The sequence below is a fragment of the Pocillopora damicornis genome, chromosome 13, assembly GCF_964200805.1.
Source record: "Pocillopora damicornis chromosome 13, jaPocDami1.2, whole genome shotgun sequence".
In the NCBI taxonomy this organism is placed as follows: Eukaryota; Metazoa; Cnidaria; class Anthozoa; order Scleractinia; family Pocilloporidae; genus Pocillopora; species Pocillopora damicornis.
The window spans coordinates 20284445-20303997 of record NC_142682.1 but is presented as its reverse complement, the minus strand read 5'-3'; the positions used below and the strand labels follow the sequence as shown (position 1 = coordinate 20303997).

The 19553-nt window shown below is 38.4% G+C and overlaps 2 protein-coding genes across 2 annotated transcripts; both read right to left on the bottom strand.

The window, feature by feature from the left end:
* Nucleotides 1-6746: 6746 nt before the first annotated feature.
* On the bottom strand, nt 6747-10566 carry LOC113664956 (paired mesoderm homeobox protein 2). Its single transcript, XM_027180588.2, has 3 exons — nt 9996-10566; nt 7787-7965; nt 6747-7719 (listed from the first exon to the last, which is right to left on the bottom strand). Exons 1-3 carry the CDS (start codon nt 10123-10125, stop codon nt 7363-7365), a joined length of 666 nt encoding a protein of 221 aa, XP_027036389.2. The 5' UTR covers nt 10126-10566; the 3' UTR covers nt 6747-7362.
* Nucleotides 10567-13348: 2782 nt separating this feature from the next.
* Nucleotides 13349-18144, bottom strand: LOC113664945 (uncharacterized). Its single transcript, XM_027180577.2, has 3 exons — nt 17637-18144; nt 15011-15189; nt 13349-14523 (listed from the first exon to the last, which is right to left on the bottom strand). The coding sequence occupies exons 1-3, from the start codon at nt 17761-17763 to the stop codon at nt 14125-14127; spliced, it is 705 nt and encodes a 234-aa protein (XP_027036378.2). The 5' UTR covers nt 17764-18144; the 3' UTR covers nt 13349-14124.
* Nucleotides 18145-19553: the final 1409 nt, after the last annotated feature.

The following is a 19553-nucleotide window of genomic DNA, read 5'->3' as shown; positions in this document are numbered from 1 at the left end:
AAGCGAAGCAATGGGATTGGGTAGGGTCACTGGGCCTGTTTTGAGGATAAGCGTAGTTATACTCAGGAATATTTTCATTATTTTGTGAGCTAAAAGCTAAAGCTTGGCTTAGATGTTCGTGTTGGGGGAGCTGTCCGCTTTGCACACAAATCCGATTGCCGAGGTCGTGTACATAATGTATATTTCACGCTTCAAATTTTTTTCGACGTTTTCACGAGGATGTTTGTAGGCGTACTCAGTGGAGGTCATTAAACTTAAAAACTTGAAGAGAAAATCAGTGAACTTAAACTGAAAATTTTAACATTTGAGACGATATATTTTGATTTCTATTACACAATGGCCCATAACTGGAGGGTGAGGAGAGTGCAAAATGAATGGAAGAGTGTGGCCAAGTATTTGACCCTTTTAGTCTTCAATAGGGATCTGCATTAAATTTTTCTCTAAACAGTATTTAAAACGGCATTCAAGAATTTTGTCGCGAGAGTAATCAAAAAAACAATACTTTCAAAGGTTAACCTGGCCATTATGATGAAGAGGAGCAAAGAATGAGCCGACCGGCCTATTAAAGGATCTAGTTTGTTGGAATGTTAATAGGAGCTGGTTTTTGTTCTTGAGATAGTAAATAAGATAAAGAAAAAGTTTCACATCAAATAAGCTAAAGTGAGGCCAATCAATTGTGCTCACCTTTTTATCTTAGCGTAGGTGGAAACCTTGGAAATAGAATTGTTCTTTTTCTTTGGCAAATTGCCACAGAACTTCAGGGTTCGCGATTAACCCAGATCAACATCATGTGAGCTTGCTTTCATGATACGCTGCAAGTTCTATTACACGTAGATGTTTCTGAATGCATCAACTTAATGGTTTGCACAAGCATAAACAGAATTGGTACACAACTCGGATGTATGGAGGTACTCTTAGGACAAAATTTAGTTAAGATAGCGACGGAACTGAATCGAGAAAATTAGCTAGACTTTTTTTTAATATCATTTATTTTGATTAAAAGAATTGTATCAGCCACTGATACACGTCCCCGATACTTGTTGATCTTTACAAAATACGAAGTAAATTAGTTTCTCTAGGTGGATGGATACGGAAGCGAAAGAGAGGTGTCATTGATCGAATTATGACTTATAATTTCACGGTCAAATTCCCTTGTGTTGCTTTTTCTTGCTTACAAACCCAAAGTAAAAAAATTTACTTGATATACATTTAGGGTAGAGAATTTCAAAGAACAATACGGTGATTATATTCGGTGAACATTGTCAAAGTAAAAGAAAGGTAAAGATATAAATGATGCTAGAATAAATGAGGTTGAGCCATAAATTCCGTACCCTTATTAATTACCCGTGTATCCATAATTTGTGGAAGCCGTGATCTTTGTCTTATCATTATTTCCACTGGTGCTCCGAAAAGTTATCGGAGATATGTGAGTCCCATATAGTAATTGCTGTTGAACTTCTTAGAACTCGATTGAAATGTTGAATTTTAATTCAATTTTTAGTTCAATGTGGATGGAAGTGTTGTATATGGGACTTTTCTCACTTAAACTGTACGGAAGGGCACTTCATTTGTTTCTGTTGATAATGTCGTACGGCATGGTTCTAGCTTCATTCAGTCCTTATGATTGATATATTTCCTGTCACACAGTTCAAGCAAAACCGAGTGCCGTGCCACTCTGCTCGGTAAACATCACGAAGCATTTGTTGATATATTATTAAATGATTCCATGTCCTTTTCTCGGGATGGATTAATAATCCTCCTGGTTTGTGGATCACTCCCTTTTATGTGACTATTCTACTGTTATTTCGTGTACCGCTGTTTGCTCACCGATCCAGTGTTGTAAGAAAAAAAAGTGTAGGCGACTAAGAAGATTAGTTTTCGTCGGAATTAACCTAAGTATCTAACAGTTTCTTGAAAATTACTCAACACTGTTATTTGCATTCCAATTGAAATAGGATAATATGAAATTGAAAATAAAACGGCAAAAGGTTGAATAGAGAGCACCAACGATGGCAAAAACAACCTCGCAAAAAACTGAAACTGTGACCTCTAGAGCTGCACATAACGGGCCAGTCGAACAGAGCATGCTCAATACGTTCCATTCCTTGCAAACTGTAACATAATTTTTATTTCACGGGAAATGACTGCCTTACTAGTTTCGTTGTTGGTTTAAATCAGTCAACGTTAAGCTAGGCATCGTATATATATATATACATTCTCCATATACCCATGAAATCGAATCAAATCAATTAGCTATTTTTAAACTTTCTTCTTCACGGAGCCTTTCATTGTCCAACAGCGTCTATAAAAAGCTAATTACGGTACTCGTAGTTTGTCTAATAATAAGTAGATGAGTCAAAACTAAATTGATTATTAATTCAACTTACACACATCCTCCGTGCAAGATGTTCTTTCTGCGGAAGAATTAAGTCTATATACTGCGCAAAAAAGAAATCGTTTTCAAAGCCAATTTAGGATAATTGAAAATTGTCTCGTACCGTCTGTAATACGTGTGGAGACTGCATTCCACAGAGTAGTTTCGAGCATTTTAAACAGAATGTTGATCCTCAGACGTCTCGAAACGCTGCAAATTCGATTGTAGATTGATTATGACAGCTCTAAATTTGTTTGTATGGCCGCAATCCGTTGCTAAGAATGTTCGCAAGACAGTTTATTTCCATCATATTTGGAAGGTTCCCATCGGAAAAAAAAAAAAGCGGGCGAACTGTCCCTCTTGTTTGCGTCAAGTCTCAAAAGTAACTAAAGAACAATGCTTGTGATCCAAGACGAATGTTTACGATAGTTGGTTTAAGGTAATAACTTTAGAATGACCCTCGAGGTCGCTGACCCTTGATTGGCTCAATCTATTCACGTATAAAACAATAACACTACTTTCTTTAAGATCAGCGACAATTTGTGGCAGTTTCATTTGTTAATGGTTTGTTCAAAAGACCAAGATATTAGTCTGAGGTCCTTTAATTTCTGAATAATATATCATCCAATTTAAACGAAACGTAATTCTCAAATTGTAAGATTAATCCCTTCTAAAGCTTGATAATTATTCTGGTTTTTCTTACTTGATATTTTTAATTTTGAGTTGTCTGCGACTGTAAAATTAACGAAGGCGACCTTCTAAATACTGTATTCATGATATCGTGGGAAAAAATGTTAGTTGATGTATGAAATGTTTTGGCCTTTTTCTTTCTTGCGGCCGAGAATTGGGATGGGAACACCTTGAATAGTCGGGAATATAAAATTCCTTCTAATTGTACATCGTATGTAGGTCTTTCTCTTTGAAGGTTAACAGTAAACTTAGAAATTCACCGACGCTTGACTCGTGGTGGTAGTGGTCTGACGAAATAGTTAACATTGCAGAACAGAGCTTACGTTAATTGCATTTAAATCGGGTGATACGTCTATTTTTGAAACATCATGGAAATCATTTCAACCGATGAAGGTTTGGTACTGCCACTGGAGATAGCTGAGGTGTTTAAGGCAAATAAATCCTCTACTATAAAAAAGTAATTTTGGATGCAGTGTAGTTAGAGGCTGTTTGGAAGCAGAAAATTCGTTTTCTTTTCTCGGTCACCCCCTAATCCGAGAAACAATGTAATGTTTATATATATAGCTCCGGAGATGTTTTTAAGACCAATACAAAGTTTGAAGCTTGATAGATTACGAAAGATTAGCAAGGATTAACCTATAAGAAAAAGACCTAAATTAGACGGGTAGACAGCCAGATCCTCTCCAAGGCGAACTTTGACCTTGTTCATTCTGCGCAGGTGCTAAGAGTTTGCTTTGTTTTAAAACTGGGCGTTGAAATGTACTCATAATAGTTGAAATGAGATAGGCAACACGCTGAGTTTTGATGCATTAAAAGAAAAGAGGGCAGAGCTTAATGCTATCTATGATTTAATTCTAGGGAACATATGTTTTTCCCAACGATTTAAGTAGGTTAGAGGATTGTGGAGAATTTCCTTTTCTGCCATGTATACTAATACTGGCTGCAAGGGCTAGTACTTAATTTTCAAGCGGAAGTCATCGGGAGCTTGATGAGAAAAAGAAGTCTACCAATCTTTCGTTAATCAGATCATACACATTCTACAAGATGGAAGATCACGTAATCAAACACAATATACGATCATTTTTACTAATGGTGGGGAAAATTTTAAAGCAGCTAAGAAGACCATTTCTCTGAGGGCGGCAGGTCATACCAAATGCATAAGAAATGCGGCTTTTTTAGTGAACCATCTAGTGTTGACCTGGTAGTTTCTCGGCTTCGGCTAGCTTGAAATTGTCAGACAAATATGGCATTTCCTTGTCAGGTCAATCTGGTTTCTCATTTTATATGTGCTAAGATATAAGAAATGTCTGATCAATCCTCAAGTGAGGTCCGCGTCTTATACAGGTTGCCTGCTCAATTAATCATACAGAGCACGAAGGCACTAAAGTCATATTTTCCTATCCCTAAGCTCTTAACACTTAGGATGGGACAAGGTGCATTCCGAAACGGAAACGAAATGAAGCAATTCATCATGAAATTTAAGGGAATTCCATTGATGAATGGTCAGTTTCATAACGCGTCATAACGAAATGTTTCGTGCGTGATTGTCGCTCAAACGGTTTCATAAAGATTTCATGAAATTGATATATAAATGACCAATGAAGTCTTCGTTCCTTTGATGCCCGTCCATGTCCTTGATGCTACATTTAGGGACTGTATTATAAACCTCAAATTAGCATGACGTCGCATTTTATGAGTACTCCCATAGAGAATTACTTAGAATCATTCTCTTGAAGAAGTGCTCAGCTGCTATGAAAATTTAATTTCTGCTTGGGATTGTAATGAAAGAGAGTTTGATGTAGTTGTCAAACACATCAACTATTCTGTCTGAAACACTGTTTTAAAAGATAGTAACCTGTTTTGCGAGAGTATAGCATTTTTATCATTTTTGGATACGTTTTTGGCATTTTGACGTCATGGCAGTGCATATAGCAAAAGGTGTTGCCTAAAATGAGGGATTCTGTGCACTGCCATGGAAGAGGAGAACAGTGACATGGAGAACTTTTACACAAACTTCCAAAAAAACAGAGTGATGAGATAGATAGTCAAAATTAACTTAGGAAGATTACAAACTAAGGTTAAAGATACCAAATGGTGTCTTTGTTTTCTGGATCAGCTCTAACCTCGGTTACGACCGCGGCCCGTATGTCGCTGTCAAGGTAGGTTGGTGTTATTTAGTAGATTTTCAAGCTACTCAACGAATTCATACAACTGGTGCTACGTAAACTGTCCAATCCAAAATGTTCATGAGTAATGCTTTCGTTGCAAACCCAGACAGTTGAAAAACGTTCTGGGAATGAAGGTATATATGTCTTTTTTTTGTTGTTATCATTTTTAAAAATAAACTCGCTGAGTTGGTTTTACTTTATTGAAGCTTATCTAAGGTTCCGAGCATAAGTCAAAATGATGATCTGCAAATACAGAGGTTAAACATGGAACTGGTATAAGATTACAGCAGTGGGCTGATTAAACGTTCTTTGCTTTGTCTACCTTTCAAAATGAAGGTTTTGGGGCCTTTATAGGGGGGTAAGGGAAACAAGCGACACGAGTCAGCAACATTGGACTCACAAATGGGCCTCAACGACTGGGATGCTACGTTGAATTCAACAGCGACTTGATTGAGAAAAGGAAAGAAATGAAAAATAGACAACGTTTTACATCAACAGTTAATGTGCAGGGGGCGTGTCACATATACGAGAGGTGGCTTCAATGACTTTCGAGTCCTCTCAGTCGGAGCTCAGAAGTAGAGTATTGAAGCTTGAAATCTAAAGGCCTGCATGGGTTTGCGTGGAGTACTCATAATTTTTCGTTTTCTCGCGAGTGACATATTTCTCTATTCAATGACCGAGCTCAACATTTGACATAATTCTTAATCAAGGTTCGACATAGCTGATGTTATGCAGAGCGCCTATCACAAATGATTTTGACCTGACTAGTCAGCGGCTACCGGCGATTACTTCACTAAAGCTCTTTTTACAGAAAATCTACGAAAAATTGTGGCTGAGGTTCTGAAATCCTCACGGACGCCTTAGAATTTTCTTTGTTCCACGACCATGGAAAATTTCGAATTTCTTTCACACTTTTTGTCGTCATTCTGCCCGTAAACGTTTTGATCCATTCTCTGATGTCAACTTGACGTACTGTCGACATTTTTATTCTTATTAGCAATGATAACTAATTGTAATAGCGTTATCTTGTTTGCTTTCAGTTTTTATTGTCCTAACATTCCTTTTGGATTTTCTAAAACCAGTGCCGACCTGAAACTACAAGCAATAACAACGGGATTTCGTTTATAAGATGCGATCCGAAATATAAATCCGTAAGTCTTCAAACAAAAGAGTGAAACAGCTTGAAGATTTTTAGATTCACGAGATGAGTTTTGAAGATCATGAAGTAATAGGATTGTCTTAACACTTCTTCAGACAAACATTAATTCTGCGAACTAAAATCAAAGGTTATTGAAACAAAATAAAAGATTAACTTAAAACCCGTTTGTATCAGTTCACGGCTGTTATTCATGTTTTGCTCGTCCATAACACTATAGTCCAGGAAATGAGAGTTATTACTGGCTGATGCTGTGACTGCTGGATTTTTATTTGTCAAAACAAACCTTTTCTAAAAATCATTCTCTTACAGCAGTCATAACCGTTACCCTGATTGTCACTGAAAATCCATAGTTCTAAAGTTTATATACAGAATTTTAATCGGTATTTATGTGTTTCCGTTAAGACGGCGACAAAAGAAAAACATTATTACACCACTAGCTATTTGAAAAGTTCTTACAATGATATTTCCGTGAATATTTTCAGCCCTCTTCTCCCGTATTTTACATCAATAACTGAAAAATCGATATGAGCTTTTCATAAGACGTAAGAAGACGCTTTATTGATTGCATACTAAAGCACAGAGGTGTGAAAAGAAAAAATTTTTATCGTCATAGGATGTACTGATTTTGAATTCATTAGTCTTTTTCGATCGAAAAAACAACGACTCACATTCTGTCGATGTAATGAATCTTCCTTATTTCATTTGTTTTTTCATTTGCAGTACAACATTCTCACGCCGACTTTTAGCGTCCGTTACGCGCAAGTTAGGCACTGCATTTATTACTAGTGAATTATATAACGACAACATTTTTTTTCTTATGAGGCGTACAATAAATGTCAGCTACTCGGGATGAGTCGCGGCGAAAGACGATCGTATAACGTGGATCTAAATGCACAACACACACAAATACTGTTTCGAATCTGTTGCAGTGATCTATCAAATACACTTTGAACGATTTCGATAATTGTTTTTCATCCATTCCACATATCTCCAAAATGTGCGTTACTCATCATCACATTTGTCGACACAGGCTGCCAGCCGTGTATTCCAAGCGGCTGTGTCAAGTGAGCATGTGAGGTCAACTGGGTGTGTCTACTCAACTGGGGGTACATAGCTGAAGAGTGTCCATAAGTTCTTATTGAATCAAAGGGTTCACTGTGGTTGAAACAATAAGGAACTGTGTTATACTGAAAAAAAGGCAGCGATGATTGGGCCGGCGTCACCGGGCAAACGGCGGGGATTTGTTCCTCTTCACTTTCGTAATCCTCGAGAAGAAGGCAAGTTCTTGCTTCCTTGCGGTATTTAGCACGTCTATTCTTAAACCAAACCTAAAATAAAGTGAAGACTTCATTAATTTCAGTTTAATTCATCCATCCATTAACGTTATTCGTTTACCTGAATTCTCCCTTCTTGTAAGTTAGTTTTTTCAGCAAGTTGCTCTCTGAGCTCTACATCCGGGTAGTGTGTTTTACTGAAGGATTTCTCCAGGATTCCTAATTGTTGGTGGGTGAAGGCAGTGCGCGTGCGCCGTGGTGTACGTCGCGTCTTTTCTTGTCGAGCCTCCAAGATAACATCTGAGAAAGGTGACACATGGTCAGTTTTTTAATTTGTAAGCGACACCAAATCTCTCAACTTATTTACGAGGAAATGTGGAGCAACTCAGGGGAGAAGGCTAATCAGATATTGGCGGTTAACCGTTAATTCGGACAATAAATAAGCGACAGACGTAGAGTACTTTTTGTTAGCTTTATACTGTTTCAAGGAGAATATGTCAGGTCACCCTTGAAGTAAAAACTGTACAATCGGACCGACATGGCTGAGAGGGTACTTGAACAAAGTTTACGGAAAACAAGAACTTAGATCGAGGAAAAAGAAATACTGTGGAGTAATGGTAATAGTAAATGTACAAAAAATTGTTCTTCTGAGGTTATTGCTCATAGTTTCAGTTGGTAGAAGTTAAGTCAGGTTCGCAAGGTGGCAATGATTCTTTCCATTGATCAACATAAAGTGAGTTACGGAGGGAGAGAAGATGAGATGTGAATGTAAAGGATTGTGAAAGCCTCTTTTACTTTTCATAGAGAGTGCTGTTGTCTTGAGGTGGGAATGTGAGGAGAAGATAGTGTCTACGGCAATGAAATAAGAAAAAAGACAACAAGATCAGCAAAGTGTTACTAAAATTAGCATCTGTCGATAAATGCTGATTAGACAGAATAATCAGATCATGATTTCATTTTCTAAGTTTTTTGGATATACATTGTACTTGAACCGCGCTTCTCACGTGCATTAACGGATTTTTAAAATATCAACCAGACATTTTCTACCAATTCGTTGGGAGAGATGCCCTTTTCTCTTCGGAACCATTTCAGTTGCCCCCTGAACGCATATGACACATTTAAAGGTACATCCAATAAATCAGAGAGCAATCTAATTGGAATTCCTGAACATTGCGAACATGATTAGTGCTTGGCTGGCGCCAATATGGTCAGAGAAATACATCGGGCTGTGATAAATTCCCGATAAGGGAACCAACGGGTGCGGTGACGCGCTGTTGTGTATGTGAGCAAACTTACAAAATATTTCAACTCAATGATACTCAATGAATCAGTACGAAGCCACGTAAAGCTTTCGCCTCACTTGTCTTTTGACGTTTGCTTAAGATGTTTGAGGATGGACTTCTCATTACGCCGTTCGTAGAGCCTTCCGCTCCTTTTTAACTTGTTTACATTTCCTTTTATTTGACATACCTGTGCTCATTTACTCTTCACGCAATCAAGTGGAGCTTTCAGATAGAGGATAAATTAAGCTTGGTTCTGTGATACTAAATAACAACGCGAGAGGAGGCTCAGATGTAATGTTTTTTAAGAGCGGAGACGTCATCTTAGACTTAGGTTTTGGGCTTCAAGAACTGTCTGCAAAATGGCTGTCGGTGGCTGGTAACAATGCCAAACTGGTTTTGCAAGATTTTCTAAATTTGGAGAATAGACTTCGAACGGTAAACAGTTAAAGATCACATTGACTAAACAAAGGCTCTCGTCAAAGTTGCTCACAAGTGGATTAGCAATGGTCTTTCCAAAACAATTCAGCGATGTGTTGTAATGATTCATTCCTCTTCAAGTACTGTTTGGTCATGTTGAGACACAATTTGTTTTGATTTGCTTCAAAGATAAATTGCCGCGCAATTACGGTCATTGCGGCTCATATTGCGTCTTTTGCAGGCTATAGCCCCAATATTAATCCAGTTCATCGAGAAACTGACCGAGCTTCATTCAGTGTTAATCCAGTCCTCTTCAACTGAAGTACTCTGTTATTAAAAAACATGGTGATTTGTTTTGACTTAGATCAAAGATCTACGGAGGCTATAATTTTGAACGTTGTAAGTCTTCCTCCAGTGTTGTCTTAAAATTAATAACCTCTCGAAACTGAGATGATTAAATGATATCAGAAGGAATGAAGTTTCGTATAGTTTGCACTCAAAACAAACTGATCACAGATCACGGCGAAGTGTGTAACACTGGAGGCTCAATTTGGTTTATCTGACTCTTCACGATTTTACTGAGACAGTACGTGATAGCGACATGTGTCAGCAACATCATTAATCGCTTACCTGCAAGTTTCACGGCCAGTGAAAGTGCTTCTCTTGATTTGGACGGCTGAGTTTCCTCCGTATCATTCACGGACGAGGTAACCGGTTTCTTTTTAAGAATGCTCTCAATCGAGAATGGATTGGCATCCATTGTGCCTATTTTGTCGATGTGGCCGATTCTCCGAGAGCGTCTGTGTAGCTGTTTTTCTTTCTTGACCAAAGCGTCTTCATGAAAGCGTACACACTCACTTTTGAGACACCCGTGGTTTTGTCATACTGGCCTCTCTCATCCGTGTTAACTTACGAGCAGCAGTATCTGCAAATGTAATTAAGCTTTGGAACGATGACATTGATAAATGTTCCCAAAAACTGTCGCAGATGCCAGCAGTTGACAATCTCTCACCCTTGTAAATTGGGTTCAGCAGATGATCCCGACCGAACTTCGTTTGAAAACAAAAATCATCGAGTATTTCCTCCGGCATTTTTGGAAAATAGAATCATTTCCCAGTTCTTTCATCCTTACTTACTCTACGAACGATGTGCTAATGCCATTAAATGAGCAATTAGACACCATAGCGTTTACACTCTGTCAAGGGCCGCTTATCTCGTGGTGGAGTTAAGTTGCAAGATGTTTCTGTTTCGTTATCAAAAGAGGCAAGTTTTAATGAAAAATAGTCCTGGTATCTATTAGCAACGGCATATGTAAGAAGACTGTTAACTTTTCTCGTGTCACAAGATTAAAGTATTACCGCACGAAAATCCTTCACATGATTGTGATATCCCGCAAAGGTATGATCTATTGGTCCCCCTTTTTCTCGACGGCCATCTATCAGCAGCCATTTAGTCAGTTTATTTTAAGTTTTTTCCTCCTGTTTACAGGATTAAATTGTTTTCATTCTCAAATGCTTACCGACAGAGGCCGCGTGTGTAAGATAGTCTCGGAATTTAGCTCATCATACTTGGCGATGTTTATCGGCCATCAGTTGATAACTGAGGCATAATCTACGGTTCTGATTACCAACTTTCTATCAAGCTTCATCTCTTTGGCTGAACGAAGCAGATAAATTATAAACCGACATTGACAAGCTAAAAGGCCTTCAGAAAAACTTACATGTCTCCTATATTTCTCTTTTTCTCTCTGGCGCCCACGGGCAGAACTCGCTGTACATCGTTTTGGGTGGTAAATGGATCCCTGCCCTGTCCACTCGTCTTTCATGAAAACGAACCAAGAAAAACACTTGTTCCTGTCATACTATATATCTTTGAATTTTACTCTACCTGAAAAGACTTGGATTAAAACCACCGAGTTCCAAATCACTTTGTGGCATTCAGAAAAAATCTTAGTTTGATAAAGCAAAGACATGAGCATCATTTTCAATTGAAAAGAGCCTCTATGAGGTTTGATCACGTAATTATGAACAGTGTCCAGTATGAGGACTTTTCATAACAAATGTATCACTTTTCAATTTATTCATTATGGATGATAAATTACCTGAAGTTTGGGATATTGCATGTCTTTACTCCAATTGCAGGAAATCGTTTTTTATTCATTATTTTCACACGTCGTCTGCAAAGTTCCGAGATTAAAATGTCGGCCTGGGATTACGAGAAACTAGATCATATACACTGAATACGCATCAATTGGGTTAACTACGTTGTAGAAGCACTTCATCTCAAAAAGAAGAAAAACCTGTCACCCTTTTTCTAGTCGATTTCACTGTTTGGAGACATGGCCACAAAAATTGTTATCATAGCCCAGTATAAACAAATATTACATATCACCAAGCGTCTTTTTTTCGGAAAGCCATCTGGTTTCAGACAAAAAATGCCATAATTTTGAATGGAAAACTCGTGCTCTCTAGCTAACATGTTTATCAACGTAAAGCTTAATTTTACGCCGCTTTAGATCTCCAGAGAGAGTTCTCATGATACAGCTTGAATAAGAAAACTGAAGACGAAGTTCCTAGAAGCAAGGGTCTGGTACTACTGATATTGGAACAGATAACAGTGTTTCGCGGTGTACCTTAATCGGATTTATCGAATAGCTAAAGCACATGCAAACAATTAAATCTCAACAACCGCATTCAGCTTATGAAGTAAACCTTTGGTAATGCGAGAAGTGGTTCGTGGCATATTTTGATAAATGCTCTGCGATGAGAAGATAAGCGTGTTACTCTCTGAGAGGTAATATAGCGAACTCAGAGAGTGATTTATAGCAAACAATAAATCATTTTACTGTTCATGTGGTTGTACGGAAAACCTCGAAAGATTACTATTATTACTTAACACAGGAAGTACGAATCGAAGAAACAATCAAGCGTTTTTTATCAAAACATCTTTTATCTTTCTTCTGGTGCCAGTACAGCGCAGTAAACTTAACCTGAAAAGTGCTTACGCGATAAGTAACTAGTAGCACAAGGGTGAAGAATGTACTACAACGCTTCATGGACTCTGTTCTAGATTAGTATTTTCCCCATAACGATTCATCGGTTCTTCCATCGCCATATCAGTGCTGTCAGCAAAGCTATAGTCTTGGGCTATAAATAAAAATGGCTATTTATCTTGTTTATATTAATTTCACTGTGAATGGAGATGCACTAAAAAGAAGTTGTTACTTATCGGAGAGGTTTCAAAAGATTTGTTAGTATTCCCACCCTGAAGAAATTATCACCCTTGTCATCCATGACATTACATCCATGCAAGTTTTCGCAACGCTACAGGAATATCATTTTCTCAGCCTTAAGAGATCAAGGTTGCTTCTTGCTCCTTAATGCCCCGTGGGAAAAGGGATGGCTTCATTATGTTCCTCCCCTGGCGGTCAGACTTTCCCGTTGCAAACAGAGTGAGGGGTATGGTTTTAGAAGTAATCATTAATCAAGCTCAGAAGTTTTCCGTTTTTTAGCAAGTTCATTCATCAATTTTATATCAATTGGTAATGGCTATGGTTCTCAAACAGGGAGATTGATTGGATCATGAAGGTTTTGTTTCTACGATGATTCTTCATCGCGAGAAACGTTCCTTTAGAATGCTTTCAATGGAAAATAAATTTGTATCCATTATATATATTTTACGATCGTGTGATTGTGATATATATGCCGTGTATGCACCCCACATGTAAGCCGTTGAAACTGAATCATGTCACGTTTTAAAGTTGACGTTGATTAATGTCTCTGTGGGGCCCTAATTAGCACGATTTTCAGGATTATGTGTCATAGGGATCTCGAATGATTTTAGTGAACGCACATTCGTTGAGGCTGAGGTTGAGTTAATTAAAGAATAATAGATTCAACAAGCACTTAATTGTGCTGGATTTTTCTGATCTCTTTTCTTTACCTGAATCACAGGGGATAACAATAAACCACACACCATAACACTTCTGTCTGTTATTCAAATTGTCCTTTGTTCGCACTAGATCAGTTTCCATGAATATCGATTTCATAAATTGTCAAGTCGTGAAAAATGGAAAAATCCATTGATGCCCTAATGATAGGTTACAGGGAGTGATATAACTTTTCTCTAACACCGGGTTAAAAGTATTAACACCGGAAGAGCTCAATACTATGTGCCCTACTAAGCCATAAATCATGGTCAGTTTCACTCTCTAGTTCTCGTGTGTTCTTCCGTTATCAGTATTTTCAAAGATTAAATTACTAACGTGTACGATAGGAGGACTTCAAAAAAGCCAGCTTTTTCCGACAGAATTCGGACCTTTAGATCTTTAAACTATAACAAGATTAATAAAGGCGTGGTGATCTACAGAGTTAAGATGGAAAATTCTGAACATCAAAACTGAAGTCTAAGCTTCTGTGTAATGGTACTCGGTGTGCGGTGTATTCAATAATCGTAAGGTTTGGGTCCTAAAGTAAAAAAAAAAAAAAATTGAAGGAAAGGAACTAAAAGCATTTTAATTCTCAAATCTCTCGTTTAAAATCGACACCGGATCCACGCAGGACACTATACTATCTTTCATTCACTTCTCCCAGATATTTGCTCAGTCCGGAGGGACAAGAATTTCCTACTTGGTTGATTTTGAAAGGTGTTTTGACGTAGATTCTAATGTCACGTCATCAGCAAACGACTTTGGCTCTTATTGGTCGCTCGTACAACCCTTCAACGACGTTTTCGTTCTAAAGACTTTTCACTTTTTTAGTCACAAGGAATAAAGTGCGGAGCGTTCCCTAACGCTCCAGTCTCTTCTCTTCTTCATCTTCCTCATCCTCGCGAAATACCCCGCACCTAATCCTTCATGACTGCCATTCGGACAGCAATGAAGACCATTAACGTGCGCCAAATGAGCATGAGTAGCAAACGGAGAGAACATGCTAGAAGAAATCCTGTGGAAATTTTTCACGGCTTCCTCGGGATCACCACAGATGCAGTAGTGCGGCAATGACATGTTACACTGGAAACAACATGGTGCTTCTTGAGCTTGTATTACCTGAGATATGTTTTGAATAATCTCGTCTTCGCTTTTACTGCTAAGGCCCACTTCTGATGTAAATTTTCCTTTCTCCTTTCGAAATTTAGCCCGTCGATTTTTAAACCAAACCTGAAAAAGAACACAAATCGTTTAGCTTGTAACGTGGGGTTCGCTTATGCTAGTTACTGCAAATGGATTTTCAGTTCAAGTAGGAAATTCACTTGAAAGAGTATTTTAAAGTCTTTTTGAGAAGTTTTATCTAAGGATTAATTGATACATCCTGCGCTGTGCCTACTGGCACTAATTTGGGATGATGATGAGGATCTTGATAAAGGCTATTACTGTAATGGTTGGAGGTTTTATTCCATAGGGGAAATTTTCAATCCTCGCCTCCCTCTAAGTAGTTATCTACGATTTGTCTGACCTGATCCTGAGCAGGTGAATTGAAACCAAAATCCAGGATTTGCGCTCCAAGAGAAACGACAGGGATGTCCTCATCCCTTTCAAGGGATAGTCTGTCTCCTAATTTTCTTGCCCAGCTCATTTTCTCGTGCAGCAGATAATGAAAAAAGAGATAAAAACTGAAAAATACTGAATCATCAATTTATCAACCTACCTGAATCCTGCCTTCTTGCAAATTGGTCTTTGCAGCAAGTTCTTCCCTTAATTCTACATCCGGATAATGTGTTTTATTGAAAAATTGTTCCAGGACTCCCAACTGCTGATGCGTAAAGGCAGTGCGCGTGCGTCGAGGTGTACGGCGGGTAGTCTCTTGTTGAGCTTCCAGTATGACATCTAAGAGGAGGTAATCATTAGTGAGACAGCATTAAGGCGCAGTTTGGTAAAATGGATAGACATGCCTGCTATCTTACAAATACGATACCCTCGCTCGAATTCAGCAGCTGTAAAAGTAATTAAGCCAAATTGAATTTCATACTTTCGAGTTTTTTTTCGTAGATTTGTGTAGCGTTTTAAGTAATGAACTATCGTGGAAAATTTCAGCTCGATTATAATCCCACAGTTTAGTTCTTAGTGCCGTTGATGCAAATTTGCATCGAGACACCCGTCACAATAACATTTTGGCGCTTGCTGGTTGGGCCAGTCCCAACTTATCTTTCCGTGTATTGGATTCCAATGTGGTACGTCTTCTCACCAAATGTGATGAGTTCCGCATAAAATGCGCTAACAAACAAGCTTAAGTTTCAACAACGCCATTTAAGCTAGCCTTTCTCGTCGCAGAGGATTAAAGAATTAGGGAAAGCATTTCCCTTTTTAACCATACCCTATGAAATTCTGATTCATTAGAAGTCTTGTTTCTCCGACAGCATCCATCAGCAGCCATTTAGTCAGTTTATTTTAAGGTATGTACCCTCATAATTTACAAGATTAAATTGTTTTCATTCCCAAATGCGCGCCGACAGAGTCAGTGAAAGATTGAATCTTGGAATCTCGCTTATCTAGCTACATTTGATGTAAAGGTCTAAATTCCTTTTTCTGCTTGATGAGATCCTAGATATTCATCTAGCTTCAGGTAATGTCAAACTGGTCCGTGTATTCCCCCTGTGTCTGACAACAGTTTTCAAGCAGGCCGTCCCTGAGGCTCAACATCTGCCGCTCTCGTGGGGTGGCTTGTAAAACCCAACCATCCCTTTTATCTAATAATTCGCAGCTGAAGAAGAAAAAAATTTAAAAAAATATAAACAGGAGCAACAACAACAACACTGAAAAGGGAGTTGGCTACAATCTCCTAAGGTTTGGTTTCCGATCCTTACGCGGGTTTTTCTCTCAGTCTGTTCCTTGTTGCTATGGAAAATTGTTATGCTTTGCCCTTCCAGTTAAACGCGGCAAGCACTTTAAAAAAAAAAAAAGAACAATTTATATTACTGGCTAGGCCTCGCGGATGCCAAAACTCAAATTGTTTAAGGGTTAAGAAAAGTGCTTCAACGAGCGGACCACCAAAACCACCCAGAACAGTGTGAGTGCAACTATCCTATCCTCTCTCTGAAAAACTACCAAAGGTAACAGGATCAGAATCAAGAGCTTATTATAAAATTTGGTTACAGTATTACCAGTCACTTATGCTTTTGAACACAACCAAGTTTCTTTGCCCGAAAATAAAAAAAAACGGGATTTGGTTTTTTGTGTGGGAGAACTACCAGGTAAGAGAGGAAATACATCATACGGTCAATGTGGTTCAGTGGTCAAAAAATGAGTAGCCACTTCCATAGAGAATCAAGAAGAGACATCAGCGTAGAGATCGCAAATGCAAGTCACTGTGGCCTTACGAAGTGGCTTCTAAATTCTTAAAAGGGTATCTAGTTTCTTTATGGTCCTAAAGTCGAACATTATTTCATTTTGTTCTCCATAGTATTGTCTTATCTAGATCTTGAATCTCTAGCCGGCGCCAAGAAGACAAACAAGAATACCCTCAGTCATTTGATAAGCAGGGGTTGTAAGAGGGGGGTCACGAAATCAGCAGATTTCCTCTAAAACATGAGCTTTCACTTTGATCAATGCTTTGTTCAAGATTGCCGTCTGTTTAACTTTAAAGGAACAGCTTATACAGATAACACATACATCGATTTCAATTTCGAAGGGCGGAAAGGCCATAGATTACAGCGTATACCTTACTTATTCAGGCAACGGTTTCTCATCTGCCTCATGTACATCAACAAGAGACATACGAGTGAATGTAAATTATTTTGAAACCTCTTGACGCCTTGTTATCTTGTTTGCACTAACTACGTGTTTGGTGCCGTCCAACCTGAACTCTCAGTCTTGCGTTGTTAGCAACAAGTTTAATTTTCCATTGTACTTTATTGCAACCGCTCTTTGTGCACACTACCTAATGTCTTGATGAGCTAGAGTGGACTACCTCATTTAATGGTATGGACAGTTTCCTCGGTTATTCCGTTAAAGGTATTCGAACGGGCGACTAGTAATAAGTTTCCTTTAACATGTGAAATCTACGTAAAACAATTTAACGAGCTAAGGTTTATGAACATTTAATTTCAGCGAAAAAAGGAGGTTTCCGTCTCCACCCGAGTTGTCTGTGAACTAAAAGATGGTTTATCAAAACTTCCCACATCACTGCTGACAGAGACATTTCTTATAAATTACATTACCAAACAAGGCAGTGTTATCCAAAGGCTTTCCTCGCAACCTTGCCAAAAAACATTTGTAACGACGCTTAAGACTTGGTTTAATTCACTTACATTTCCCTGTGTTAGACTAAAACTTACCAGCCAGCTTTACAGCTAATGATAGCGCCTCGTTGGAGTTTGAAGGCTGCGTTTTTGTCTCTTCTTCGACTTTCTTAGCATAGGGCTTCTTCAGAATGCTTTCTATAGAAAAAGGGTGGGTGTCCATGGTCTGTATATGTAGGCCAAGTCAGAAAATGGCAAGATCCTCTGTATGTATAGAGAAGGCTGGCAGAGCCTTCCCGTTCAACGACGAGTGCAGATTTGAGATATGATGGTGTGCGTGTGAGTATAACCAGCTGTTAATGCGATTATACCAAGCTATTTGACATTGATAAATGTTCCCGGAAACCTTCCAGTGAAGGGCGGGCGAAAAAACAAGGAAAAAACTCGAAGGGTTTTTATCGTACCTGGAAGTGCACCGTGTGTGGCTGCAATTTAGCTTTTAGGAAAATACCAGATTAAAATGTAATAGCGCTATTCACGCAGCTTCATGGTGAGCAAGGATCTATAAAACGGATGTGCTGACCTTCATTCGCATTCTCAGCCGGCCCGAAGTTCTTGAGTGCTAATTGTATTAAGGCGTAAAATCAACACTTTCGTTCGGAATCCAAACTTTGCGTTCTTGGAGGTATAATTAAGCAAGCCAAAATTGAAAATAACTCGACCTTTAGGAAGATTCTTTTAAGTCGTTAAAATACCGAAAGCTAAGATACGATAGCTTATCTCGAGTTCTGATCAGTTTCCAAATTATCGTACTCATTATAATTTACTCTCGAGACCTCAACACAAGGGATTACCCAAAATTTGTCAGGAATACTACTAGATTTCACAACTTCCCTCATCTCAGAGAAGGTTTGTGGTAGCGGTAAAAAAGGATAATCATGAACGCGTAAGACTGCTTTCTACCGACTAACATCTATCAACAACCTTTACTTAGGTTATGTTCGAAATTTATTTTGTACTTTAAGACTTGTTCAATTCTCATTTCCAAATGCCCCATAAAAAGAGCCTTTGTCTTGGATCTTCAGAAAAGATATCAGCGATGGCTTGATCATAAATCACTATAGTTAAAGCAGATATTTCTTTGTTCAAACCAGACAGAACTATTGTTTATGCTTCTCAAGCATGGACGACCAACCGTCTGGCTTCTCAAGACTCTTCTTATGGTAAGCTTTTCCGGTATGACTTAATCGTACTTATTTTCTTATTCACGCATTTTTGCCTGTTTTTGTATGGGTTTAATTCTTTTTTTTTTTTTTTTTTTTTTTTTTTCATTTTTAGTTTGGGGAATTTCACCCCATTAAAGACATTCTTGATTAAATGCATGACGCAAATCAAGGGCAAAGAGGAGGTTAGAGATGAAAGTATGTATGCCCACTGGCCATGTTACACGAATCTTTATTCGAGCCATCGTGGACAATAACTACCAAAGGCGATTATCAATTGTCGGTCCATTCTGATGGCCTTGCCACAAACCATTAATATCATAATACAGAGATTTTCCATGTGCTAAGCTGAGAGGGCGATATATCGGATATACTCCCTGTCTGTACCCTGGTTACTACTGACACCCCGGCTTCTTCCTTCATCATTACGGCATTGCTTCTTATGACCTTTGTCAATACTCTCTATTTTTCTAAGGCTTCTTCCCTATGATTGTCTGCTCTAAGGCCTTCGCCGTCTATCTTTTTGAACCTCTTCCTCTCTGCCTTTCCTGTCCCATATTTTCCTTTGTTCTCAGAATTTATCAAAAAATCTTTGGCTTAACCACTCAATTTGCTTATTTCGTGTTCTTTTGTCGACAGCATCAATTTGACTGTGATTCATCACCCTAATCCTTGACTGAGTTCAAGGTGAGAAGGAAAGGCATGCTGCAATGAGATTTAAAATGGTGAGATTTCAATCTTCGATTAACCTTAATCGGCTTTAAAACATTTGGCAAATTAAGATAATTAT

Bases quoted from the DNA above. Each gene is read 5' to 3' on its own strand.
- LOC113664945 (XM_027180577.2), bottom strand. From the start codon at position 17,763: ATGGACACCCACCCTTTTTCTATAGAAAGCATTCTGAAGAAGCCCTAT. The intron at 15,190-17,636 runs GTAAGTTTTAGT...ACCTCCTCTTAG, and splicing joins ATTAGCTGTAAAGCTGGCTG to ATGTCATACTGGAAGCTCAA. The intron at 14,524-15,010 runs GTAGGTTGATAA...GTTCTTTTTCAG, and splicing joins TGCAAGAAGGCAGGATTCAG to GTTTGGTTTAAAAATCGACG.
- LOC113664956 (XM_027180588.2), bottom strand. From the start codon at position 10,125: ATGGATGCCAATCCATTCTCGATTGAGAGCATTCTTAAAAAGAAACCG. The intron at 7,966-9,995 runs GTAAGCGATTAA...CACCTTTCTCAG, and splicing joins ACTGGCCGTGAAACTTGCAG to ATGTTATCTTGGAGGCTCGA. The intron at 7,720-7,786 runs GTAAACGAATAA...ACTTTATTTTAG, and splicing joins TACAAGAAGGGAGAATTCAG to GTTTGGTTTAAGAATAGACG.